General features: G+C 52.5%; 3 protein-coding genes across 4 annotated transcripts; 1 reads left to right on the top strand and 2 right to left on the bottom strand.

Annotated features, from left to right (window-relative positions):
- Positions 1-1,267: 1,267 nt before the first annotated feature.
- Positions 1,268-6,041, bottom strand: PSMB5 (proteasome 20S subunit beta 5). The gene is made up of 3 exons (XM_033109461.1): positions 5,819-6,041; positions 4,802-5,108; positions 1,268-1,774 (listed from the first exon to the last, which is right to left on the bottom strand). Exons 1-3 carry the CDS (start codon positions 6,014-6,016, stop codon positions 1,488-1,490), a joined length of 792 nt encoding a protein of 263 aa, XP_032965352.1. The 5' UTR covers positions 6,017-6,041; the 3' UTR covers positions 1,268-1,487.
- Positions 6,042-10,396: 4,355 nt separating this feature from the next.
- PSMB11 (proteasome subunit beta 11) lies at positions 10,397-11,339 on the top strand. The gene has a single exon (XM_033109185.1). It carries the CDS (start codon positions 10,397-10,399, stop codon positions 11,294-11,296), a length of 900 nt encoding a protein of 299 aa, XP_032965076.1. The 3' UTR covers positions 11,297-11,339.
- Positions 11,340-14,990: 3,651 nt separating this feature from the next.
- On the bottom strand, positions 14,991-26,703 carry CDH24 (cadherin 24). Of its 2 annotated transcripts, XM_033106922.1 has the most exons (15): positions 26,589-26,671; positions 25,783-25,957; positions 24,416-24,468; positions 23,940-24,240; positions 23,455-23,749; positions 23,141-23,260; positions 22,901-23,068; positions 22,543-22,730; positions 21,878-22,131; positions 20,733-20,869; positions 17,566-17,687; positions 17,373-17,484; positions 16,879-17,127; positions 15,356-16,349; positions 14,991-15,269 (listed from the first exon to the last, which is right to left on the bottom strand). In XM_033106922.1, exons 4-14 carry the CDS (start codon positions 24,138-24,140, stop codon positions 15,856-15,858), a joined length of 2,340 nt encoding a protein of 779 aa, XP_032962813.1. In that variant the 5' UTR covers positions 24,141-24,240; positions 24,416-24,468; positions 25,783-25,957; positions 26,589-26,671; the 3' UTR covers positions 14,991-15,269; positions 15,356-15,855. The 2 variants fall into 2 exon arrangements, with proteins under 2 accessions (XP_032962813.1, XP_032962814.1); XM_033106923.1 differs by lacking the exon at positions 25,783-25,957 and having other exon boundaries at positions 26,589-26,703.
- Between the last annotated feature and the right edge of the window lie 77 nt (positions 26,704-26,780).

Here is a 26,780-nt window from a genome sequence, read left to right on the forward strand (position 1 = left end):
CTCTATTTCAACCTGATTTGATTTCTTTCAGGTGTTGGGATTTCTGATGAGTTCATTTTTTAAAAAAGGTTCTAATTTTTAAAAATACCTGCAAACCAGTGTCCTGAGAGGATGGCAGTAGCTGTGCCTCTCACGCAGCTCACCATCGGCCAATAGCTTTGCCTGCACAGTAGGTCCAGGTCCACTCCAGCAGCTCCGACTCCAGGGGCTCCTGAGGCACTTTTCAGCAAAATGCATCTCCTTAGGCACAAGAGTCATTTGTTTTCCAAACTCCCTTCTCCAATCTCACTAATTCCCAATTTCCCTGCATTTGACAAATGCAATTAACAAGCCTGGATCAGTTCCTGGTCGACAGCCCTCATCAATCAATAAGGCGACTGCACAGGATGAGGGGGAAGGGAAGTGCAAGAGAGGAAGGCAGCCACAGCTTGGGGGAGAAGGGGCCTTATCCCCTCTATTTCGGTGAACCACCCCTCAGCCTCAAAACACGACACTGGGTTGTCACCCTCACCACTTTCTTCCTTCTTGCTAACTAAATATAAGGCAGTATTGTTTATACCCTCCTCTCCCATTTTTAAAGGTCTCTCCCATCAACCTCCTCTGTCTCCCTGATGTCTATGTCTTCTCTTTAACAGAAGGCCTTGCCATCTGCTGCCACCATAGTGTGGGAACCCCTCAGTGCTGGGTGTGATAAATCAGCCATCTCTGCTCTCAGCAGGGCCTCTGCCCCACCCACATGTTCTAGTGACAATTTTGTGTTGCTTCCTGCCCAGGCAGCTATAGCCCATCATCCCTCTCTACCCCCTACACAGTGGAAGGCCAAGCTTGTGGTGACTACCGCTTCCTCACTCATCACCTTTTTGTCCTCCCTTTCCCCAGGGTCCAAGCCTTCCCTTCCCAATTGGTTTAAGATTCCTGATTTACCTTCACCTTTCTGCTCTGCATGTAGTGCCAGCCTCCCACCCCCACCACAGGGTGACAGCTTTTTCCTCCGCAGTTCTGCCTCATACAGCCCTGTGCATCTTTCCACCTCATCAACTTTTCATCTCTTTGCAAACGGAATGGGGAAGTCTCTCCCTCCTCCCTGCCTCTCTCTCCTTCTCCTTTGTTACTAGCTTCATGAGTGGGGATGTTAATGTATTCACTAGACAATGTCTTCACACCACTGTTTCCTGTAATTACAGTCACTTCCCTCCCACAGTCCGGGCTTATTTGACTGTAAAGTGCTTGGAGGAGGGACAGTGTGGACAAAAGACACAACACAGGCTGAGGGCGAGTAGTGTAATGTTAACATCCAAGAGAGTAAAACAAATCATCCCCTCTGCAGCAGCTCATTAACAACTGGTAACACACAGAGGTCGATGCACTAGAGCTTAAAAAAAATAATCAATACAACTGGGGACTCTTGCCCCCTAGGATGGAGGGCTGTTCCCATATCACCAACAACGGTCACCCCAAGAAACGCAAGCAGCCACATGCACCCTCCTTCAGGGGGAAGATCCACTGTACTTCTCATGTAGATCAGCTACATTATCACTGGAGACTCGGATCCAGCCGTCCTCACGGACATGGTAGAGGTTGACTGCACCTCCCGAGTAGGCATCTCTATAGGTGGCTTGGTAGATGGCGCGACGGGCCAGATCATAGGCCTGTTCCACCTCCAGGTCATAGGAGTAACCCCGATCCATGACCCCATATGCATACACCGAGCCAGAACCTACAGAGAAGGTGGCCCCTGAGATCCGGTTTCCTTCACTGTCCACATAGTAGAGGCCTGGAAAGAGAGATGAGGTTAGCAGGAAAACAAATGACCATCCCTTTTGACATTTCATTCATCCTCCAAGGAAACAGTTCTCCATCACTCTTGAAACCCAGAGGAGACCAACAGAATTACAAGAAAAAAAAGCACTTCTATAAAATTACTTAACAGCAAAAACAAAACTAAAGGAATCAAATTGAATATGACTCGGATTCTACAGCATACTCCACCATCTCACCTTTGTACTACCTGCCTTGTCTATCCTCTCTGCACAAACATAAAGCAAGTATAATTCAAATGACTTAGGTTTCAAGCACAGAACTTCAGGCACTGTGGGAGATAATATTGAAAACAATCCTGGTCCTCCAAGTTCAGTCTACCTGGGACATGACATACATCACACAGTAGACAATAAAGTTTAGAGCTCCCAATCATATTGTAAAGATCTGCACTGTCCAACATGATAGCCACTAGCCACATATGACTACTGAGTATTTCAAATGAAGCTAGTATCACATGATGAAGTGATATTTTGGATCTATTGGGTTAAATAAAATATACTATTAAAATTAATTTTTTTTATTTTTAATTTTTTAAATGTGGTTACTATAAACTTTAAAATTACATGTATGGTGCACATTTTCTTTCTATTGGACAGTGCTGGTATACACCAGGGGTTGGCCAAGTCTTGTTTTTGTAAATAAAGTTTTATTGGAACGCAGCCATAGTTCCTTGTGTATATATTGTCTGCTTTTGTGCTAAAACAGGACTTAAGTAGTTGAGACAAAGACCATGTGGTCTGTAAGCCTAAAATATTTACTATTTGGCTTTTCAGAAAAAGTTAGCCAACCTCTGGAATAGATGAAAATTTAGACAAAGATTTTAATAACATTTTGATACGTTCCAACCACTTGCTTGAGCTCTGCAACAGGATGCCTTTGTCACCAAGTTCAGATTCAAACTGGCCGTCCATTACCTACCAAACTCATCTCTCTTGTGCCCCATCAACCCACAATTCCTCCTGTATTTTCAAATTCTGCCAATGGCTTCACTAACCTTTCCTATTTTAGTGGTTCTCAACTCTCACTATGCGTCAGAATCATCTAAGGAAGCTTTTTAAAAAAGACGCCTAGGACTTACCCACATTCTTTTTCAATTGGTCTGGGGTGTGGAACAAAGACAGACGGGGCTTGTTTTTTAAGTTCTCCAGGTGATCCTATGAAAGCCAGGTTGAGAGCCACTGCCCTTACCCGTTTTCAGGTACAGATGATTCTAACGTCTACCTTAATCTAGCTCCTCAGTTCCACTGCCATGACCTTGCTTAGCCGGCTCACCATCTAGTTCCAGTTTACCTTTCTGGTTTTATGGATCACTATTCTTCATACACCCTGAGTTTCAATTAAACTGGATTTCCAGTTACTCCCCACAAACCCTCATGCTTCTTTCCTCCCTTCCTTTGTTCATTATGTTTCTTTCCTCTCATTTTGACATCTTGGACAACTGCCACCTATTCACGAAGTCTTCCTCAATTCCCCCATCAGAAGTACTCTCCTCCTTCACAAAACTCCTTCAGCATTTTATCGGTTCTTTTAAAAATGGTATTCATCTCATAAGCTTTGTATTAAGTCATCTGTGACCCTTTCTCAGTCTGACTCTTGAGGCAACAGGCTGACTCATCCTGAATGGGACAGGCTGTCAGGAAGGCTTTTTGAGAAGGGACAATTTAAGTTATGCTCCAGTTTCCTGGGTTTTTCTTGCCAGCCAGCTTCTGTTGAAAACAGTTCTAACACTGTTTCCATCACCTGGAACAAACCAAATAGCTAAGAATTCAAAGCAGTATTTCCAAAATGCGTCCCTGGACCACACAAGGTGTATGGAACTGTTCTTTCACATCTTTCAAAGAGAATGTCTCAATTTCCAAAGTAACAACGTGAGCTCCTCTCTCATATCCACTTTTTAATCTCCTCATTCATCCTCCATTGAGTAGTGAACTGATATTCTCCAAAGCAAGTGAAAAAGTGGTGGGTATCCTACCATTGTTTGACAGAGGAAAACTAGGTATTTAGTAAGCAGGTAAATGAATGAAGCAGAAACAATAGAAAAGAATAACTATATTCAAGCATTGAGGGGGAAAATTACACAGAAAGTGACTATCTGTATTCCAACTTGACTAAAGGGACATTAAAAATTGACTGAAGAGGAGCTGACATCAGATACAAGGTTGCACTTCCTGACAAGGTTTTTATATACTGGAAAGGAAACCAGGCTAAGGAATTTCTTTTCAGAGATGACAGAACAGAACCTAGGGTGAGTACATCAAGCAAAGAAATGAAATGAGCAGCAAAACGTTTTCTAGGCTAAAGACTCCCTAAAGGAAAAAAGGGACGAGAAATGACTTTTGAGTAGTTACTTCCTATATATTAGACTTTCGCGGTCCAATACATAAGTCACTAACCACATGTGGCTATTGAGCACTTGAAATGGGGCTAATGCCATATGTTGAAATGACAATATTTTAAGTATTTTCAATTGAATGGTTAAAATTAATTCCACCTGTTTCTTTTGACTTTTTGAATATAGCCATTAGGAAATTTAAAATCACGTGTGGCTCACATTATATTTCAATTAGGTAGCACTGACTAGCATTTTTATGTCTATTATTACGCACTTTAATTCTCAAATACAGTCTTTGTAGGTCTTATTATTTTCTGGGAGAATAGAAAGAAAAGCATTACATGCCAGATTCTGCATGCTTTATGTGTATTACCTTATTTAACCAACGTAACAGATGATGAAACAGAGATTGACAAAATAAGCAACCTGCATAAGGTCACATGGGTAGCCAATGACACAGCTGGTCTAACTCCATGCCTTTTGCTACACTACCGTGCCTTCTTAGAACAAAGAGAAGGAAGGGTTGAGAAACTAATCAACAAATCCTCTGGCACTGATCCAAAGCCCTTTGTTTCAAGTATCTGTTCATCCAACCCCTCCTTCACTGGAGAGTCAGCCCAAGAATCATGTGGCTGAAGCTTAACTCACCAGGGCCTCTCTTATCCCAGCCACAGATCATGGTGCCCATGGATAGCCCCATGCCTTTATACTGATACACCATGTTGGCGAGCAGCTTGGAGGCAGCTGCTACCGAGATGCGTTCCTTGTTTCGAAGCTCATAGATTCGACACTGCCGAGCCAATAGCCGCTCCCAGAAGCTGCAATCCGCTGCACCCCCAGCCATGGTGCCCAGCAGGTAGGGGTTGATCTCTATCACCTTCTTTACTGTCTGAGAGGCAATGTAGGCACCGGCTGTGGCCCGGGAGTCCGCTGCAACAATGACTCCATGTTGAAACTGTTAAGAGGAAAAACACAAATCAGGCCACATCAGACCACAAAAACATCTTGACATTTCTTTTTGCATCAATGCAAACCCAGACCATCTCTTTCTCTGTCGGTTTACACTTTACAATATACTTTCCCACATATTAATGTCACTTCAATCCCGTAACATGGGTATAAACAGTATTTCCTTCATTTCATAGACGAGGAAACACGTTTAATGAGATAGAATGACTTGGCCCAAGACCGTAGACCTAATTCTTGCAAAGCAGGACTAGGAATCCCAACAGTCTGGCTCCTAGTACAGAGCTCCCTCCCACCAAGCTTCCCCCTCTTGCCAGAGTTTCAGTTACCCTCGCCTAGAGGGGTCACCCAGTTTCCAAAACCTTTGGTGAATGGTTACAACTGCCTTCCCTTTGCCAGTGTTCATTGCTGCTGCGGCCTCCCCCTTTCCTGGACAGAAGCAACCTGAGCTCGCCTAGGAATCAACCCAAGCAGCCTGGGGTTCCTTCTCCCACTGAACCACCAACCCCCTCTCCAGCCAGAGCGAGAACGGAGGCCTCCCGGGACAATGAGACAGTGAAACCGCGGGGGTCGGGACGAGAGGCCCGAGCCCCGGCCTGGGCTTCGTGGCCGCGGCCACTGCGGGCACTGGTCCGGCTGGGAGGCCGGGAAGGGAGCGGGCGCGAGAGATTCAGCCCGGCTCGGCGGCTGGGTCCGCACCTTGAAGGCCAGGGTGGTGGTTCCATGAAGTATTTCGATTTTCGGTTCCTCTGGGGCACCCCAGCTGGGCGCGGCTAGGCTCAGCCCATCATTGGGACTACCTGGACCGAGGTCCAACAGATCCGCTCGACCCCCGAGTCCGAAAAACCCGTGGCGGTTCACCGGCAGCGGCCTCTCCAACACGCTGGCCAGCGCCATCTCTAGTAAGGGCAAAAGTACCGCCCTCCACCAACGCCTCGCAGAGAACCACCGGGAAACGCCTTGCCCTCACAGCTTCACTTCCTATTAAATCTATCCCGGAGAGGAGCCATTTTAACTCCTGGCAACCACGCCTCCAAAAACAAGACAGACGCCAAGGACCATTTTCACTGAGCAGAAAAAAAAAAAAATGGCTTCATTACCTTAAATTCTAAAGGGATGTGGCTGCCATTTTAGCTTAGGTCATGGAAGCAGTACTGGATTAGATTAACCTCAAATTCCTGGGAAACGTCCATATTGAGTTAGGGAAGTGAGGCCGGCCATCTTTGAGAAGGGCGTGACTGGTTAAAAATCGGTTCTGAAACCTTAGTGGTCAGTTGTTCCCTCCCAGCCCGGTATCCAAGCAACACTTTACATAGCTAATAGGGTACTGCTTCAGCAGCCTATTAATGCGACCAACATTGCCATTTTGTTTAAGGGCAGTTTCTAGTACCTTCTGGTACTGGATAAAATGTTGATCTACTCCGAAGTCATTTTCCTATGAAGTTAGCTAAACCACAGCAGTTTGTGGTAAAAACGCAACAAAATAAAAGTGCTATACCTCTTGTTGTTTGATAGCGTTAATCACCACACGACCCACGTTCTCTAGCAGTAAGTTTTTAAAATTCAATATTCTCTTTACTCCCACCCTATAGCAGAAATTCTAATAAGTAATGAAGGGCCCAAAAGGCAGATAGAATAATAAAGAAGGAAAAGCAAAGGGCCCAGTTAATCCACAAACTAAATTCTCAGTTCATCTCCGGAATAGCTGAGTCAATAGTCATTTACCATCTCAGAGCCTGGAGGAGAGTTGGGGCTCCATAAAGATGTACCAAGAGATTCTCTAACATAAGCTTGCTAAGACAGCTCTTTATTCAGGAATGTGGTATATATTTCATCGTCTCTCTCTTTCTCTCCACCTACCATCAGTTTTCAACCCTTTGGGGAACTATAACAAGCAAAGAAGCGGGCAAAGGTATGAAATGTTGCCTCCTGCTTTATGGTTCTGTGAAGTCAGTGTCTGCCCTTCCTTGTAGTCCAGCAGCAACATTCATCAATATCTAAATTCCACTTTGCTCTGATGCTCAACCGAGCCCCTCCTCTTCCCCAGCAGATTCTGAATGTGTTGTGTTTTTAATGCAACATCAGAATATAATGAAGCAGAAGATCTTTATCTGTGTCTCACACCTGGATAGTGTGGAAAATACAGAATGCCTCTGTTTATTGAGCAGGTATTATTTTGCCGTCACCCCTGCAATACAACTAGTCCTCCTTTTGACTTCTCTCAGTGGTTCTTTCACTCTGCCACTAATAGCATTTGTACTTCTCTCTTAAGGCACTTTTGTCCTCTACAATGCTTTCCACATTCTTTTCATTGCAACTGATACCACCTTTGACTTCTTATCTCTTCACTCCTGAGTTACTGAAATATTCTCCTAACTGATCTTCTGGGCCAAAACTGTACTCTCTAATTCATTCTGCATAGCAACAGATCGATTGTCCTATAACACCATCTTGATCTTATCAGTCACCTGCTTTAAAATGTACTATAAAGTTCAGTTCCTCGGCATCGCATTCAAGGCCTTCCATGGTCAGTCTCCAACTTACCTTACATTAGTTCTCTGCTCCACGGTCCCTACTTAGGTGGACCTCGAAAGGAGAGTTACAAGTGATAAGTGCTGCTGTTGGTGGGAATGTAAATTGATACAGCCACTATGGAAAAGAGTGTGGAGGTTACATATGACCCAGCAATCCCATATCTGGGTATTTATCCGAAGGAAATTAAATCACTATCTCACAGAGATTGTCTTCACCCCAATGTTCATTGCAGCATTATTCACAATAGCTAAGACATGGAAACAACTAAGTGTCCATTGATAGATGAATGGATAAATAAAATGTTATATATATCTAGTGGAATGTTATTCAGCCATAAAAAAGAATGAAATCTTGCCATTTTTGACAACATGGGTGAAACTTGAGGGCATTATACTAAGCAAAATAAGTCTGAGAAAGACAAATATTGTATGGTTTCACGGATATGTGGAAGCTAACAAAACCGAACTCAGAAACAGAATAGAGTGGTGGTTGCCAGTGGTGGGGGTTAGGGAAATGGGGAGATGTTGGCCAAAGGGTACAAACTTCCGGTTATAAGAGGAATAAGTTCTGGGAATCTAATGTACAGCATGATGACTATAGTTAACGATACTATATTGTATACTTGAAAGTTGCTGAGAGTATATTTTTAAATGTTCTCACAATAACAACAACAAAAAATGGTAATTATGGGAGGTGAAGGATGTGTTAACTAACCTTATTGCGGTAAACATTTTGTAATATATATGTATAAAACCATCACATTGTACACCTTAAACTTACACAATGTTATATGTCAATTATATCTTAATAAGGTGGGGGAGAAAATGATAAGTGAGAAAATGAGAGAGAGGGAAAGCTTTGCCAAGGAATTCTAGATTCATTTCCCTAAATACCAGTGGGGTCCCATTGCTCCTCAAACGTGCAAGCCCTCCTCTTTCAATCTACACCTGGGAAGAATTTTCAGAAGAGGTGGTATCTAAGTCAGACCTTGAAGGATAGGATTCAAAGAGATGAAGGGAAAGTGGGAGACAGTGTGAAAAGAGGTTGTGGTGGATGGATCAGGATTGGAATGTAGTGGACCTTAAATGCCAGCCTGGAGTGGAGAGGACATTTGGATTTTATCTCACAGCCCTTCAAGGTTTCTTAGTAGAGGAGACACAGAATTTGAGTGATATCTTAGGAAAAGATGTCAGTGTGGAGGATAAGATTAGATGGGGAGACTGGAGGATGGCCAGTTAGGAGGCCTTTCAACTGTCCAGATCTGACTTGATAATGGCCTGACCTACAGAGGTAGCAATCGTCCATATACAAGGAGTCTAAGACTTAGGCTTTAGAAGGAGGAGACATTCTTTCTCTCTCTCTCTCTCTCTCTCTCTCTCTCTCTCTCTCTCTCTCTCTCTCTCTCTCTCCCTCTGACATTCTTATCTCTTTAATAAAATTTCCATGTGCTCCTACACAAAGGAAGGGAGGACTGTTGGACTTTAGCATGACCTCCCGGTTTCTCCAGTCTTCCCATGACATATTTTACTTGCCCTTAGTATTGAGACTCCAGATAACTATGATGTAACAGCCCCACCATCATGATGTCTGGAGGGTTCAAGCTCTTACCTTTGTGAGTGGGTCTGTTTCTTTGAATAAATCCATTCCCATAGTACCCCTTTGAGCTGCAATGTTTAGTAAAATCTACTCTATATTGCTAGAAGTAGTTGCAGCTTGTCACTCTGCCCCAGTCTACTTTGTCTTTCTGAAGGGCCAGCTGTCAGAGTCCACCAACCCCACCCCTCATCTACCCGGGTTGGTCTAAGACTTAGACTCAGCATTATGGGATCAAAGTCAGTTGTTTCTCCTGCCTTGGAACTACAAACCGGTCTCTTGCCATTGTGAATTACTGGGCAGAAGGGGGACCAGGAGAAAGAAAGTTAGTAATCCTTTCAGCTACATCCTTAGAACTACAACACAAATCAGAGAAACTATACTGTTGGAGATCTGTCAGGAATGCCATCTTCCTATGCAGATGGAGGTTCACATTCACCCCCAAAGCAGAGGAGAAAGAGAACGCCAGGTTCAAGTTTCCCTTCCCTCTGGCCCCTCAGTCTTTCTGGAAGGTATTGATCCACCCTCATTTGCCCAAGGCGCTCTTACTCTTTTTTCTTTTGCCCTTCTCTCAGTCCATTTCTCTTTCCCCATTTGACCATGAGGTGAAAGTGTGAAGTAAGCGAGTGTCACAGTTCCCTGGTCCCATACCTCTGAGGAGAGAACCCAACATTCAGAACTCCTGCCTAGGTACGGCACCCTATTCCACTTCAGAGCCCTGACTTGTCTTTATTCCCTTCTTCTAGGCTGGGAGCTCTTTCAGGGCAGGGGCAGGAAAAACAAGAGGAAGCCAGCTCTGCTCCTTGCCCCTCCTTTCCTTTGCAGTTATCCCAACCCCCACTCAGCCGTTCCAGGTGCTTGGAGGATGACAGACAGGAGACTCCTTGGGTGACGCTCAGGTGTGTCAGGGACAGCTATCTTCCCAGGCCCGGTCCTGACCCCCTCAGCGGTCTCTGAGAAGGAGGGGGCTGCTCCAACAGCCAGCCCTCAAGCCTGATTTGGGGTTAGGGAGAACGGAAGCCACAGATAACATGCCTTCCTTGCCAGTTCTGGCTGTAGCCCAGCTTTTCCTTAGCGTCCCTCTTCCCCCACCTGACCCAGCCTGCAAATCCCTGCCTTGTTCCTTCCAACCTTCACTCAGTCCCAGGGATGGCTCTGCAGGATGTGTGCAAGTGGCAGGCCTCCGACATGCTGGGATTATCACCTAACCTGCCTCCGGCTGGTGGCTGGGCTGTGCCCCCAGGCTTTGACCCTCAAACCTTCTTGCAGACCCATGGTCCCAGGCTGGCTCATGGCACTACCACCCTGGCCTTCCGCTTCCGTCATGGAGTCATTGCTGCGGCTGACACCCGTTCCTCCTGTGGCAAGTACGTGGCATGTCCAGCCTCACGCAAGGTCATCCCTGTTCACCAGCACCTCCTGGGCACCACTTCTGGCACTTCTGCTGACTGTGCCACATGGTATCGGGTGCTACAGCGGGAGCTGCGGCTGCGGGCACTGAGGGAGGGTCAGCTGCCCAGTGTGGCCAGCGCCGCCAAACTCTTGTCAGCCATGATGTCCCGCTACCGGGGGCTGGATCTGTGTGTGGCCACTGCCCTGTGTGGCTGGGACCGCTCCGGCCCTGCCCTCTTCTATGTCTACAGCGATGGCACGCGCCTGCAGGGAGACATCTTCTCGGTGGGCTCTGGGTCTCCCTATGCCTATGGAGTGCTAGACCGAGGCTACCGCTACGACATGACCACCCAGGAAGCCTACGCCCTGGCTCGCTGCGCTGTGGCCCACGCCACCCATCGTGATGCCTACTCCGGAGGTTCTGTAGACCTTTTTCATGTGCGAGAGAGTGGGTGGGAGTATGTGTCACGCAATGATGCCTGGGTGCTTTACTCTGAGCTGCAGAAGTTCCCGGAACTGGAGAAGCAAGAGGAGGAGGAGGCCAGCCAGGCCCATCCTGAGCCTGCCACGGCCCCCAGGGCTGTCGAAGGTGGAGAACTCTCTATGGAGCTGCTACCAGGAGACTCCAGGCTCTCCGCAGAGAATGAGACTCTGTGAGAAGCAGCAGGACTTGGGTGGAGGGGACAGCCAAGGAGTGGGTGGAGGATGCGGTGTGAGTAGCCTCACAGCCTCTGGCTCCAGCCCTTGTGGATGGCTGGCTTCATTTGTTCCAAGTCTCCATCTCTTTCTGCCTCCCAGAGTTATTGATGGCTCTGTCCAACATGTTCCTATTGATGCCCAATAGATTGGTCCAGCTTCCTTCTCGGCGCCAAGTCCTTCTTTCAGCATATACTTACTGTGTGTGTGCTGCATGCCAGACGCTGTGTGAGGTGCTAAACCCTCTTTTCTTGCCATCCTCTTTTCTGCTTTTTTTCTTCTTATGCCCAGTCTCTCTTCTTCCTCCCATTTTAGCCCTAATCTCAGCTTTAGAGTCTGTGTCATTATCTTAGCTTGGTGAGGTGGGGTAGCCAGGAGGGGCATGAGGAGGGGTAGTAGCTCAGAGGGCTCAGGCTGGGAAGGCAGTGCAGGGGGACACCTGGTGGGCGGCGATAGGCTTCTTACATCTGCTCTTCTCTGCGACCCCCTCCCCCCATTTGACTCTACTGACTATAATGATTACTCCTTTACTGAATGCAGTTGTCAAGATAACTCTTTGAGGTGAAAATTATCCTCACTTGTAAAGTGGAACCCTTGTCCGAGGTCACACAGTAAGTGGCAGAGGTGAGACTTGGACCCAGACCTTCTGCTCCAGAGCCATGCTCCTCCAGCACCGCTTCTCCTCCTAGAACATTTCCCTGCCTTTCCTCTCTGCCATGAGGACAGAGCCCTGCAGGCATCTGGAGAGGGAGGTGGATGAGAGTAGCTGGGCCAAGCCCAGCCTGGTGGCCAGGAATGACTGAACCCAGAGGGTCTGAGGGACCGGAGGGGTGAGGCCAGGGATGCTTCTCCGACCGGCCTCATCTGCCCTGGCTGCCAGGGCCTGGAACCAGTGCCATAGCCTATTCTTGTGCCGCTCTTCCAGGCCTGTCACTGCTGCCAGACTGCACCCCTCCTCCCACTTCTTCCCTTTGCTTCTTTCCAGCCTCTCCTTCCTGTAGCTCCCTCTGGGGAATGCAGGAAAGAGGGAGATGGCTGTGCCATTGGGAACTGTCAGGTTAGCTTGTCTACTCCTGCCCCTCCTGGCCCCCTCCAGCTCCCCTGTAAACACTGACGTGGGGATGCAGGCTGACAGCTCTAGGAGGGACATTTCCTCTCCCTTTCCCTCCCCAGGCCACGTCAGGGAGAAAGCACAGTCCAACAAGAGATGGGACATGAAGGAAGGTTACTGAACCTTCTTTCTCTCATCCCATTCCTACAGCTTCCAGTCCCAAGGAAAGAGCCACCTTTCCTCCCTCCTGGCACTCCTCCCTGGCTCCAGCCCAGCCCTGAGCCCCAGCCCTCCACCTCAGACTAAGGGTTCTTCCTCCAGGCAGGAGCTGGCCAGACAGAGGAGACCTCCAGGCTCTGGCCTTCAGTAATGACTGGGGAGGAAGCAGGAAAGGTCAGGGGGTCACAGGAAGGAAAGCAGTGGCACCGGGGGAGGAAGTTGTGGTGGGGAAAAGGGGCCGCAGTAAGGTGCTCCGTACAGAACTAACCTTCTAGCCAGGGTCCAGAATCTGGCCAGTGGCCTCCACAACAACGCTTCTTCTCCCTTTGCCCACTTCTCAGCCTCGGGAGAAGAGCGGGACTCTGGGAATGAGAACTGGAGGTCAGGGACCCTGGGCCAGCGTAGTCCTGAAGGAACACAGGAGGAAGGGCAGCTGTTGGCCAAGGTTCAAGGGTTTGATGGACTCAGGCATAAGAGGGTGCATCTCCACGTGCAGAGAGGTGCGTAGGTCTTGAGTCTGGTGTGCGTGAGTGATCCAGGATAGGTGTGTGCACGTGAGTGTGGCAGGTGATGCATGTGGTTCCTGCGTGTAGAGACAGGAGACAGACTGGAAAAGAAGGAGCAACACCGGGATAAGGAGAGCGGCCCCTTATTGGGGAGAATGCCAGGCCTGTCACTTTTGGGAAAGTGCTCCAGAGAAAAGAGGAGAGGGTCAGGGCTCACGCCACCAGTTCAGTACCTATACAGCCTCCCACCTCTGTCCTGAGGCCTTGGGAGTGAGACATGCAGGGAGGGGGTGGCTGTCTGGAGCCTGGGGTTGCCACCTGAGCCCAGCCAAAGGCTTTCTGTGAACTGCATGTAGTTCAGCCCCCTGGGATGCTCTGTGCCCCTCCCCCCTTCCCATAAACTGGGAGGGAGGATGGAACGCAGAGAAGGTAGAACAGGAGGGGAACCCTTCTTCTTGCGTCTCCTCCCATTGCCTCTCCCCTTTTCTTTTCCTTCCATGGTCCTTCCCCTCTTCATTCCCTCTGACAGGTTCTGTCCTTCCTTCCAGATGATGAGGTATTTGAGACCAGAGATAAGCCCAAGGATCTTGCTGACAAGCCTGCTTCCCTGTGCCGTGTTTTTCCCTTCTGAGTTTAATGAGTTGAGAATCAGAGGAGGGTGCTAGGGAATGCCGGGAGAGCAGGCAAAGGAACACGACCCGCGTCAGTGTACCCCTCACTACCTAGGAGTGGCCCACCCTGGCCAGTCCCTCCTTTTCTCCACTTATTCCTGAAGGTTTGATGAGACATCAGGGTGAGACCAAAGGGGTAGGGATCTCGCCCTTCCTGCCCCAAATGGGAAGACCTTGTTCCTCTGATGCCCTGCTTGGGGTGCTGCCTTGTACCGGTCTCCTGAGGCCGTCAGGGAATAGACAGCCTGCTCTTGCAGAGGTCTTTGGGCAGTCGCGTCCTTTAGCAGAGGAAATGACTACTCCAGCACTGGAACAAACGTCCTTATTCTCCCACTACCTGGTTGCCCTAACCAAGCAGGTGTGGAAGGTGTGAAAGAATGCATCTTCTCATTGAAACAGCTTTCCCTGATTTGCCAGCAGCGCATACTTTAAGGGGAGGGACATAAGGGTATGTCCCAACCCACCTACTCACGTCTACAGGAGACCTGCCTGGAGTTAGGAGGCCTGGGTTCTCATGCTGATTCCTGGATACGATCCCTTCTGTTCCGGGAATAGACATTGAGAGATGCTGGCTGCTCCTGTTCAGCTCCCACCTCAGCTGGCTTTGATTCTGCTTCTCCCGTCCTCTCCCTCCTCCTTTGTGCCCCATTAAGGATCAGACAATGGACTAGGGGATAATTAGAGGTGGGGGCACTGCGCCCAGATTCAATGTGATTGTGCCATCTCACCCTGGCCCACCCTATCCCCTGTGGGCACCACAGGCCCCAAGAGAGACTGTTTTGTCCCCCTCTGCTGCCCCTCGCCCACGTCTTTTCCTAGTCTGGAGTCTCTCTTCCTTTCTTCTTAGTCTTTCATTGCTCCTCCTCTCTTCTCTGTAGCCCTCACCCTGTACTCCTTCCCACCCTCCACTCTGACCAGTCCCCACATCTTAATTTCCTTGGACAGTTTGAGAGCAACAGGGAACCCAGAGAGCTGGTGGTGGGAGTGGAGCAAAGTCATTATCTCCTTACTCCCTGAGTGGAACCAACCCAAACCCTCCTCTACCTAGAGGGCCTTGAAGTGGACTGCCCTCCAAAGGAGGAAGGAGAAGGAGCAGCAGGGGATAGGCCCAGGGCTCTCCTCCAGCCCTTTGGCACCGTGAAGCTCCACACAGAAACCTGAGTGCAGGAACAGAACAGGGCCCCAGCTTTACAAAATAAAGTGTTTGTTTATTATGAAATTAGAGATGGATGCCTCTCCCCTTCCTCCCTCTTTCCCCTTCCCCAACTGCCTCCCCCTTTCCTTCCCTTCCCCTCCCCCTGGGGCTTGGGAAGCACATAAGACAATGCCCAGAGCTGGGATGCCAACAGGAGGGCAGAGCTCCAGGGAGGCGGCCGCGTGGGGGGCTGGAGCTCTTCCCTGGGAGGTTGGCTGGCTCCCTCTCTCTGCTGGAGGCCAGTAGAGCCAGGATGAGGCCGTGAGTGATGGATGGAACCATGCGGGCAGGACTGTAAAGACAGGAGAGCCCCATTACAGGTGGTGCGTGGGGAGGGCTCTGGACCACCAGTGCCCCACACGGTTCAGGGGCACTGACCTGGGGCAGAACATTTGCTGCAGGAGGGTGGGCAGCAGTGGCTGGAAGTTTCTCTTGCTTTGGGGATGGACAACAGAAAAAACCAAAAAGCCAGTCACAGGGACCCAGAGAGAATGGGGGCAGATGTGGGCAGACAGACACGGAGCACGTGAGTGGGGGCAAGGGAGACAGAGAGGGCATGTGTGAGAGATTTAGAATCCGAGAGACAAAAACAGCCACGGAGAAAGTGGAATCACAGTGACAGAACAGAGAGATTCAGACTTGGAGCCACACATCCCAGACCCAGACAGGGAGAGTGTTCCAGACAGAGATCCCTGGACAGTCAGACAACTCAGGAGGAAGGAAGTGAGAAGGAGGTTGCCCTGGGGGAGCTGGGAGGAGGGACACAGGGAAGGGAGGAGCCTGGGGCCCCTCCTTGCTGCCGCCTGCCTGGGCCCCGAGGGGCTCACTCAGAGGGCCTGTGCAGGCTACCCCACCTCTGCGGGCAGGTTGGCTGGCTCTCATGGGGCTGGGGGCTCCTTGGCCCCGTACAGCTCGGCCAGGGTTCGGAAGAGCGGCCCCCAGTCGTCCAGCGGCTCCGCGGGGCCAGGGGCGCCGCCCGCCTCAGAGCCCAGGGAGCTGAGGGAGCCACAGGAGGAGCCTCGGCCCTCGTAGCCGTACACCTGCACCGAGTCGTAGGGCGGCACGCTGGGGTCGTCGTCTGCCTCGTGGAGCCGCAGGGCCAGGAGCTGCGCCACGTCAGCGGGGCCGGGCGGCCGGGACTGGCGCGGGGCCCGGGCGCGGGGCAGCACATCACGGCGCGCGGGCGGCCCGGGGACCTGCGGGGCCGCCCCGTCGGGGTTCTGCAGGGCGCTGATGTCGAAGGCTTCCGTGTCCTCTTCGCCGCCACCCTCGTCATCGTAGGTGATGATGTTCTCGCGGACGTCCTCCTCCTCCAGCACCATCAGAGCTTCCTGCTTCTGACGCCGCAGGGCCACGAAGAGCACCACCAGGGCTGGAGGAGAGGCCGCAGAGGCCGCGGAGCAGACGATTGGGTTACAGAAGAGGTGGTGTGGACTAGGGGTGGCAAGCCCTGGGTCTGACAGCTGGCGAATCTGTGAACACTGACTTCACCCCTTACTCGCGTGTGTGACCACGCGTGTGTGACCACGCGAAGTTGCCTAACTTCTTGGAACCTCTCTGACCCTTTGACTGCTTGTGTGGAAAATAGGAAAAGCATTTACTTCTCAGGGCTGTTGAAAGGATGCAATGAAATACCATAAATGATGTGCCCAGCGCCACATGTAGCCCAGAGTCGAGGCTCAATAAACAGTTTTTATGGCTTGTTACTGTCATTACAGATCCGCAGGTCAGGGACACGTGGCCAGAGCTTTTCTCTGGGATGCATCAGGCAGTGGGATGATCCAGGCACCAGGGTTCCTGCAAGCCCTCGGGTGGATTTCCCTATGTCCAGGGTCCTGATTCCTCTCCACCCTCCCGAAAGCCTGGCCCCCACATCTATGTCCTACTGTAGCCTGACTCACCAAGCAAGGTGCCTACACAGGTGACGATGGCAAGCAGGGCCCCGGTGCTGAGCCCAGTGGGTGAGAGCTGAGCCTCAGGACGGCAGGATGCCACGGAGCCATCAGGCCGGCAGCGGCACATACTGACAGTCACTGTGGCGGTGCTGCTCAGTGCTGGCTGCCCCCAGTCCCACAGTTCTATGGGAACCAGGTACGGGGCCTGGCGTGGTGGAGCAGGGCGAGAGGGCAGCAGCAGGCTGGCAGAGCCATCTGTGGGAGAGGGAAGGTGTTAGGGCACCTCCTGGGACACCTTCCCAATAGGGTCAGTCTAGCTTATGGAGACAGCTTCCCATGAGGAAGGTTTACAATGAGCAAATATGTGCAAATCCACATCTAGTTTCTGTTAGGTGGATGGCCCAGAGAGGTGGGCAGGGGCGGGCAGGCTGGGCTGGGGGTGGTGGAGGAGGAGAGGAGGTAGGAGGCGGGCATGGGCCCGGTTGTAGGAGGCCACCCACCTTGGTTGTCTCTGACAGTGAAGTTGGCATCAGGACCCAGAGGACCCTGAAGGGAGACACGGCTACTATTGCCGACTTCATCTCTGTCCAGGGCCCGGATGACCTGAATCAGCTGTAAGGAAGAAGACAGGCCTTGTATGGAGAGGGCAGCTGGAGGCCTTGAGGTCCCAACCCCTCTGTCTCAGCAGCTCACCTGGCCAGGGGCTGCAGAATCACACACAAAAGTGTCGTAGGGCTCAGCCAGCTGGGGAGCGTTGTCATTCTCATCCAAGGTCTGGATGGCCACTTGCACACGAGAGGCTTGTGCGGAGCTGTCTGAAGCCAGAACATGAACACATACACCCCACACACGCACACGCAACATACACATGGTGCATGGGCATGGATGCCACATGCAGCACATAGCACGCATATGTGACACATGAAATATGCATGCAATTTGCAAGTAGCAAACAATGTGAAATGAATGGAACAATACCAAGTGCGTACAACATTCATGTAGTGCCCAAGATATGCGCAAAACACAATATACATTCAACAGGAATGTAGCACCCATGATACACATAAAGAATAACCCACACGCAGGGCACAAGCACCATAAATGAAAGGTGGACAGAAGGTGCATACAGGTTGCATGCAGACAATAGCCATGAAATACATAAACACATTCATACCATATATTCAAAGGACACTCAGCATTGAAAACAAATACATGAAATGGATGTTCGATATACAGAGTGAATGCAGCATCACCCCCCGCCCCCAAGATCCAGGGAATGCATTTTCATGCACAGCATCAGTGGGAGGACACACGCACACACACACACACACACACGCACACCATCAGAGGTCTGGAAGGCTGTGGTGCAGCAAGGAGTATCACTTAGAATGGTCTTGGGGAGGGAGGAGCTGCGTGATATACGGGATGCAGAGCCAGCTGGCCTGGGCATCACAGGCAGACGCAGGTCCCTCTGCTCCCCTCCCACATCAGGTGGCTCCCCAACATTACCCTGCCTTATTCCTCACTGCAACTGCAACGCAAAAGGGAACGGAAAATGTGCATCCCTGCCCACCCTGGCGCTCACCTTTGCCAGGCTGAGCCTCCTGTTCCTTTAGTCACTCCCTCTGGCAGGGGAGAGCTGGCTGGCCCTGAAGTCACAGCCTGGTGAGGAAGCTGAGTGCACTGCCTGGCTAAAGCGTCTGGGGTACCCCACAGGCAGGATGGGGCTGGGGTCCATTCTCTCACTGCAGTAAGGGCCCAGGGCCTGCTAGTTGATATCGGGATTCCAGGAGGAGCAGGATTTGGCAGAAGGGCGAGAAGACGGTGAAGGGCAACAAACAAACAAGCACACAGGGCTACAAACACACAGGCAGCCACAATATGCACTATATATACACACATATACACACAGGGACACTTAGGGATAGACGCACATGCACTGTCACATGACACACACAGCTGTATGGACATAAACACAACCTATATATGTATAATTCAATACATATGAGAGCAGTATGGTGGAGGAAATAACAGCTCACATCCTGCAGCCTGACTGGGTCTGCTGGCTCTAACACTTCATCTCTTTGTGACCTTGGGAAGTTACTTAACTTCTCTTTGGCTGAGTCTCCTCGTTGTAAAATGGGGAAATAATCATACCTCCCTCATAAACTCGTGGTGATGATTTAATGAATGAATCCATGTTTGGTACTTAGACCAGCGCCTGATACACAATAAGTAATAAATTATTATCTGTCCACGGACACTCACAAATGCAAAACAATAGATACAACCAGCTACTTGTACCTATCACTATGTACATCCAATTACACATACGAGTTCTGACAATTAAGTTCACAAACTCATCCTAGAAAAAGTGCTACACACCGCATTGCTGAATATCACTACAGTCACCTTCGAAGCACTCCCCCTGGGAAGCTATGCACCGATGCCAGCACCTAGCCCACCCTTCAAAGCAAGTATGGAACTCTTTTTCTGAAATGGCCATCAGAGCTGTCGTCGTATTACCCTTGATGCCTGAATGTCATCAAAATGTCTTCCTTTCAATATTTCCTTTATCTTTGGGTAAAGAAAGAAGTCATTGGGGGCCAGATCAGGTGAGTAGGGAGGGTGTTCCAATACAGTTATTTGTTTACTGGCTAAAAACTCCCTCACAGACAGTGCTGTGTGAGCTGGTGCATTGCTGTGATGCAAGAGCCATGAATTGTTGGTGAAAAGTTCAGGTCGTCTAACTTTTTCACGCAGCCTTTTCAGCACTTCAAAATAATAAACTTGTTTGTCCAGTTGGTACAAATTCATAATGAATAATACCTCTGATATCAAAAAAGTTTAGCAACATCATTGCAACAGGTTTGTGAACTTAATTGTCTGACTTCGTATGCACAAATAATGTAAATGTAATTCTACACACTCAACTATATACACATATATATCCAGTGACAGATATATACTCACAAATATGTATGCATGCATATGCATTTTTCACACACATGGAATTATACATACTCATAAGTGCACAGCCACACATACAGAGGGTGCCAAAAACATGTATACACATTTTAAGAAAGGAAAAAAAACTATATTAAAATTGTAATACTCAATACATACCAACAGCAAAGAATGAATACAAGTCGTGTATATATATATTTTTGGCACCCCTGGTATATATAGCTTTTCACTGACATGTACAAACGTCTACACACACAGTGACAACTCCCATAGACAGGACACAGCAAACGTAGGACACCCTGCAGCATGAGCAGGGGTGATAAGAGGGAGGGGGTCTCCCTGCCTCCATGGGCCAGAGCTGCCCAAAGGCAGCTGAACCATGCTGCTGTTGATTGGTAACTGATTGGTGACTAACAGGGGCAGGAGAGGGGCCAGTGTTCTCCTCTACCTGGAGGGCTCCCCGAAAGGGTTTCTCTGGGAGCGACTGCCAGGCCCCCCAATCATCCCCGAGAGGAAGTGCCCAGCCCTTCCCTGGCCACCCCCTCTTCAGCCTGAAACAGAGTGGGCAGGGCAGGGTCTGCCAGGTGCAGGTTGAGGTTCATTAGCGCTTGGGAGCTACACGAGGTTAGGTTTATTTTCGGGATGGGGAAAGTCAGGTGTGGGAGTTAATTTAAGGTCAGGGGACTGCTCAGGCAGACCCACTGCGCTCAGCGCAGCTCAGCCTAGGAGAGTTAGGAGGCCTGCCGAGTGGTGATGCTCCAGGCTGGGGACCCAGTACACTGTTGAAGGTTCGATGGCAGTAACCTCTCTTCCCCAGCCCCATGCTCAGGGCAGCCCTGTGCCAGGAGGCTACTGCCTTCTCCCGGGCATCCTGGGAGCCCAGGACTCCTCACCGAGCTCTGTGGCCAGCACGGTGAGGTTGTGCCAGACATGAGCCTCACGGTCCAGGGGCACTGCCGTGCGGATGGTGCCGTCCTCAGGCTCGATGGAGAAGCAGCGGTCCAGATCCGAGTGGGGGAGGATGGAGTACCTGGGGAAGACAGAGCCTTGCTGGGGCTGTCTGGAGGCAGGGCTTCCTCCTTCCTTCCTTTCCTCCCTCCCTTCTGTTCCCCTTGCTGGGCATCATGGCTCATCTGGGCAGAGGGCGCGAGCTCCTGAGGCAGAACCTGCCCCACACACCTAGAGCCATAATTCACATAGAGTCCCCTTACAAGACAAATATCCCTGGGAAGTCATCAACATTAAACACCTGTCCTGAGAATTAGGGGACTGGGTTTCCTGGGGGTGGGGGAGAGAGACAAAAAGAGGTGGAAGGAGGGAGACACTGCCTGTCTTTCAGACTCTGGTTTCTGTTCGGGGGACCCTGGGACCTGTATTTTAGCCTGGCTCTGTGTCAGACCAGCTGTGCGACCTTGGACAAGTCATTTCACTTCTGGTTTTTCAACCACAAAATGGGAACGATACCAGCATCGCCCTCAATGCTGCGACAGGGAGGCTGGCTGGGAGGTAGAAAAAGTGGCTCTCGAGGCAGTTAGTCCAGGTTTGAATCCCAACTCGCCACTTACTGATCGGGTGACTTTAGGCAAGATACTTCACCTCTCAGGGCCTAGCCTCCCAAACAACTGGTGATGAAAACGCCTACTTCATAGGGCAGTTGTGAGAATTAAATGTCACCAAGTGGGTAAAGCGTGAAGCGCTGAGGGCGTCACCAGTAGTGACAGTGATCAAGGATCAATAGCTCAGCAGATGAGATTACATCTGCTTGCACTGCCATCAGGAGGCGCCACTATTGTCCACCCAGAGGGACGGGTGGAGAGTTGGGGAGTACTTAGCCAGGTCCCCCAGCCTTTTCCTGGCCCCAGGCTTTCAGGGAGGAGGACCTCTGCCAGGATGCCAGGAGGCGAGTGTGATTTGCCGTAGAAGAGGCTCATCCTCTGTGGGGCTAGCCTGCCAGTGGGCACCTTTCTCCAGGCCTGGCCCTGGTCCTGCGCCGCCTACGTCAGCCCGCCCCCCCCCCCCACAGGCCCCCTCGCCTCACCTGATCGGGCTGGCTGGGGAGTCCAAGTCAGTGGCTGAGACCTGGCCCACCAGGGTCCCAGGAGCCTTGTTCTCAGGCACTGCCAGGTGGTAGGCAGCCTGGGTGAAGGCGGGTGGTTCTGGGGCGTCCTGCACAGCCACGCGCACTGAGGCCACGTCCTTGAAAGGCCCTCGCCGCAGGTAGGCTGGGTCGATGAGTGTGTTGGTGGCCTCCACACGGAAGGAATAGGAGCGATGGGTCTCAAAGTCTAGGGGCTGTGGTGAGGGAAGGTGGAGTGACTGACATATATGGAAACCAGGGCAGGCCCAGGCTCCCAGAAAGTGAGGAGTCCCTTCCCCACACGCATCCAGTGCTTAGCTCTCTTCAGAGGAGAGGTGGCACCAGAGGGGCAGTGGCCTTGGTGGTCAAGGGTGGGGGCAGATGATTTAGCGGTAACTCTATGTGTGTCCCCAGCTCCATCACAGCCTCACTATATGAAGAGTCTTGAGTCAGTCACTCCCCCCATCTGGGCCCCAAACCCCCTCATCTGAAAGATGAGGTGGTGACCATGATCTCTAAGCTCCCACATATGGTCCTGAGTCTGTTCTAGACAGTTAGAAGTATATCCTGGGCGGGGCAGGAGGTGGGCGTGAGTGAGTCTGCAAGCCTTAGCTCAGGAGGCTAACCTTTCGGACAGTGAGGAGCCCATCTCGACCCTGGGTGTCCGTGCTGATGCTGAAGGCCTCGGACCCCTCCCCGTCCAGGATGCTGTATGCCATGAGGGCATTGTCCCCTAGGTCTGGGTCCTGGGCTCGCAGCCGGCCCACTAGGGTACCCGGCCCAGCTGTCTCCACCACAGAGAACTGGTACAGGCCTTGGGGATAGATGGAGGGGAGACATTCTTAGAGAGGTCCCCAGCCCTCCTCCCTCCCCCAGTACCTCCTTCTCCCAGGGTCCTGGCTGGGGGAGGGGTGGGGAGGGAAGGCTTCTGCAGAGGGGTGGGGTGGTCAAAGGGTGGCTCAGGCTGCAGCACTGGCCCCTTACTCTGAGGGAACTTGGGGGGGTTGTCGTTGACATCGCTGAGGGTGACCGTCACTGTAGTGCTGCCCGACAGCCCCCCCATGTGGCCGCCCATGTCCTTGGCCTGAATCACCACCAAGAACTCCTCCTGTGTCTCCCGGTCCATGTTGGGGATGGCAGTACGCACGACTCCTTGGGAGAGACACCGGGTCAGGGGGTGCCTGTTCCCATGGCTGCCCCACCACTCCTGAGCTCTGTTCTTACCAGTCTGGGGGTCCACAGAGAAGAAAGGAAGTCCATCCAGCACAGTGTACACCAGCTTGGCACTGTTCCCGTAGCTGGGGTCATCGGCATCATGAGCAATTACCTGGATCACGGATGTCCCTGTGGGGGATCCCGACACCCCACTCAGCAGGGCCAGGGCCAGGTGGGGAAGAACAGCAGATGAGGGGGACCCAGACAGGAGCGGGGCTGAATCGAAGGAGGTGGGTTCTGGGGCAGAAAGCAATGGGGAAAGGAGAGGAAAGCGTACTCCAAGAGAGGGGATGATCTGGGGTGTTGAGAGTTGGGGTACTCACCGACATTGGACATCTCGGGCACGGTGGCATGGTGGGGCCCGAGGGGAAAGACGGGGGGGTTGTCATTGATGTCCTGCACCTTGATGATGAACTCTGAGGGGGGCTCCAGGGGCCGGTTGGAGGCTCGGTCCACAGCTTGCGCCAGGAGCACATACTGTGCCTTCTCCTCCCGGTCCAGGCTCTTGGTGACATGGATATTGCCTGTGGCCTCATCAATCACAAATACAGTGCCTGCCCCCTCCCCGGTCAGCAGGTACTTGGTGCGCCCCTCGCCCCGGTCCACATCTGAATGCAGCTGTAGGGGTCAGGGGAAAATGGCAGTGGGTTTCACACATAGGGACAGAAGGTTAAAGAGTGTAAATCTAGGCCTGGGTGGAGTGTTGGGAATCCTGAGGGACCAAGGTCATTGCAGAAGTGATGAAGTTGCAGGGCATAGCCTAAGCGGCTGGAGAGTCAGGGTAGCCATGGGAAGGCTTGATCCTTACCTTGCCAATGAGGACAGGTTCTGGACCAGCATATTCCTCAATGACGAAGAACTGGTTCCATACCCAACTCCTTCGGGTCCGCAGCCGTGCTGGTCCTGAGCCCCCCTGGGGGCCTGCCCAGGCCCGGGCTGGGGCTGCCAGGCGCCCCATGCAGCCCCAGCCACCCAACCAGGCCAGCAGGAGCCTCATCAGGCCCCACATGTTTTGGCTCCAGCTGGGGCTCTACTCACTGCCCCAGGTGCTGAGGCATGAGCTGGCTGGGGCAGAAGGGCACAGCTGGGGCTACCCCATGGATCCACACCTGCAGGACAGGTAGCCGTTCAGGGTCAAGGAAACCTTTAACCCCCCCCACCACCAGAGGTACATGTTGAAGAGCTGACCTCTAAGGAACCAGACACCCACTGCCCAGAACCCAGACGAAGACAGAGAACAGACAGTCTGATCCTTCCCTCCACCCAGGCTCTGCCTGTACTCACTTCCTGCCCACCAAGCTGGTAAACCTCTGGCCAGTCAACTCTGAGTAGAGAAGCTGAGTGGAAAACAGAAGAGGGGATGCTGGGAGGGCTTGGAACCCCATCTGGCTCCTACTCCTCCAGGTTTGGCAACAGGGGGCTGGAGGAGATGGGGGCTATCCCTGAAAGGCTTAGAAACCGAGGGGTTGGGATTCGTGAAGATGTGGTCTCAGGTTTCTAGGGTTAGGCTGAGATAAATAACACGGAGTGCAGCCTAAGACAGGCTTGAGAGCCTGTGAAAGTCCCTCCTCCTCAGCAGGAACCCAGCTCTCCAGAAACTGCCCCCAACCCACACTGCCAGCTGAAGTCCTTGAAGGGCGACTGGGCTCATGAGGCAGAGTTGGGGGCGGGGGTGGGGGCGGCGCAGAGCTGAAAGAAGAGTGGGTAGAGCCAGGAGACTGGGGAAGGGGAAGAGGCAGACTCAGAGACTAGAGATACAGCAGTGATGGAGGGTGAAACCAAGACTCAGGGACTGTCCAGCAGAGACAGAGACAGAATGGCAGTGAGAGACAGAAGAAGAGGTCAAAGGAGGCAGCCTGGTGTCTGAAAGGCTGACAGGAGTCATAAGTACCAGGTTGGGGAACGGGTGGGTGGGGGCCGAGGGGCTTCTGCGCGTGAGAGGCAGGCAGGGCAGCCCTTGGCTGCATGGGTCAGACCAGGCCGCCGGAACTTCATTCTGGGAAAGTGGGTGGCTAGGAGGGGCTGCGGGAAGGGAGCTAGAGAGGACCCTTACCACTACTGTCTCCTCCCTCCCTTCCTGGGGTGGGTGGGGGGACCCGCAGGTAGCTGTGGCTGCACCCCTCCTCCCCCAGAGCAGGCACACACCTGACAGCCCTTTCCCTCCCGAGGGAAGAGGGACGCCGGGGGGAAGCCGGGGACCAGAGAGGGAGGCGGGACGAGGAGAAGGAAAAGGATAGAGGAGTGGGAAACAGGATAGCTGGAAGGGACGAGGAGAGGAAGGGAAGGAGAGCGGGAAAAGGAGAAAAAGACAGGAAAGGAGGGCAAGGTAGAAGAAGAAAAAGGCAAAGAGCAAGTGGAGACGAGGAAAGACAGGGCAACAGGGAGAGAAAAGGGTGGGGGAGACGGAGGAAGGGGCAGACACAGCAAACAGGCAGAGAGGAGGCAGAGTGAAAAGACACTTAGGGAGAGTAAAATGGGGAAAAAGAGGGCAGGAGGGGCGAGGGAAGAAGGGAGAGGTAGAGCGCGGGAGAAGGGAGCCGGCAGTGGGCTCCCAGGAGCGGAGCGCACCGCTCTGAAGACACCCGCAGGCTGCGGACCCCCTGCTGCCCCTTCGCGGATCCCCGACCCCCGGCTCCAGGGCAGGCCTTTACCTGGCAGCGTCGAGGGGCCCAGTCCGGCGGGGAGCGCCCCCCCACCCCCGTCGCCGGGTCCCGGGGGCGCAGCCCCGTGCCGATCCTAGCGGGCGCCGCGGCTCCGCTGCAGGTCTGAGCGGCCCCGGCGAGAACAAGGGAGCGAGACGGAGGGGGCGGGGGAAGGAGGCTCCGCCTGCGGAGGAGCGAGGCGGCTCCGTGCCGCGCGGGAGAGGAGAGCTCAGCCTCCGACCCTCCCCGGCCAGCCCGGCCCGCGCGGCGGGGGCGGGGGCGGGGGCGGCGCTGCCGGGCTGCGGGGCGCATACAGATGCGCCGCTCCTCCCGGGACCGGCCCGCAGCGCCCGGCCCTGGCACTCGGGCCGGGCGGACGTCCAGGCCACGGCGGCAGGCAAGGTCCCCCGAGCTAGCGGGGAGGGTGCCCCCGGGAGCGCTAACGGCCCGGCTCACACGCCCCCGCAGCGGGGCGAAGCGCGAGAGCACCGCGAGGCGGGGAATTAGAAGCTACTGCGGAGACGCCCGGCTCCCACTCGCGGACCGGCCTTGGAGGCTGGTATGGATCCCGACCGCAAGACGGCGGCACTTGGGGAGCCCGTACAGGGCACGGTTGCGGGCTGGCTGTGATGCGCTTCAGAGCGGCACAAGGGTCCAGGGAATCCGCGGGCTGGGCCCAGGGAGCAGGTCAGGGACTAATGCACGACATCGGCGGGAGGGTACAGAGGTGGGGAGCCGGAGCCTTTTTGGGAAGCTCATTTACTGGCGCCTATCGAGAGCGGCTGCCGCCCCCTGGTGGCAGTTGTGGGAGGTACCTTGAAGGTGAAAAGCAGGTGACCAAGTGCCTCTAGCCGAGGCAGCCAGAAAAGACCCACGGTGTCCTCCCCTCTACCCTCCGGTGAGGTAAACCGACAGCTGTGGTGAGGTTTGAGCCAAGGCAGGGAAGGGGACGGAGGGAAGCCGGGCTCCCGGAAGCAGCAGCCTGCCTAAACCAGTATGGAATGCAA

Source organism: Rhinolophus ferrumequinum, chromosome 6 (assembly GCF_004115265.2).
Source record: "Rhinolophus ferrumequinum isolate MPI-CBG mRhiFer1 chromosome 6, mRhiFer1_v1.p, whole genome shotgun sequence".
Classification (NCBI taxonomy): Eukaryota; Metazoa; Chordata; class Mammalia; order Chiroptera; family Rhinolophidae; genus Rhinolophus; species Rhinolophus ferrumequinum.

Coding starts and splice junctions, on each gene's coding strand:
- PSMB5 (XM_033109461.1), bottom strand. CDS start 6,016: ATGGCGCTGGCCAGCGTGTTGGAGAGGCCGCTGCCGGTGAACCGCCAC. Junction 5,109..5,818: donor CCACCACCCTGGCCTTCAAG/GTGCGGACCCAG, acceptor TCCTCTTAACAG/TTTCAACATGGAGTCATTGT. Junction 1,775..4,801: donor CTGGGATAAGAGAGGCCCTG/GTGAGTTAAGCT, acceptor CTCTCTTTCCAG/GCCTCTACTATGTGGACAGT.
- PSMB11 (XM_033109185.1), top strand. CDS start 10,397: ATGGCTCTGCAGGATGTGTGCAAGTGGCAGGCCTCCGACATGCTGGGA.
- CDH24 (XM_033106923.1), bottom strand. CDS start 24,140: ATGTGGGGCCTGATGAGGCTCCTGCTGGCCTGGTTGGGTGGCTGGGGC. Junction 23,750..23,939: donor AACCTGTCCTCATTGGCAAG/GTAAGGATCAAG, acceptor TGACCCCTACAG/CTGCATTCAGATGTGGACCG. Junction 20,870..21,877: donor TCCCCAGCCAGCCCGATCAG/GTGAGGCGAGGG, acceptor TGTCTTCCCCAG/GTACTCCATCCTCCCCCACT.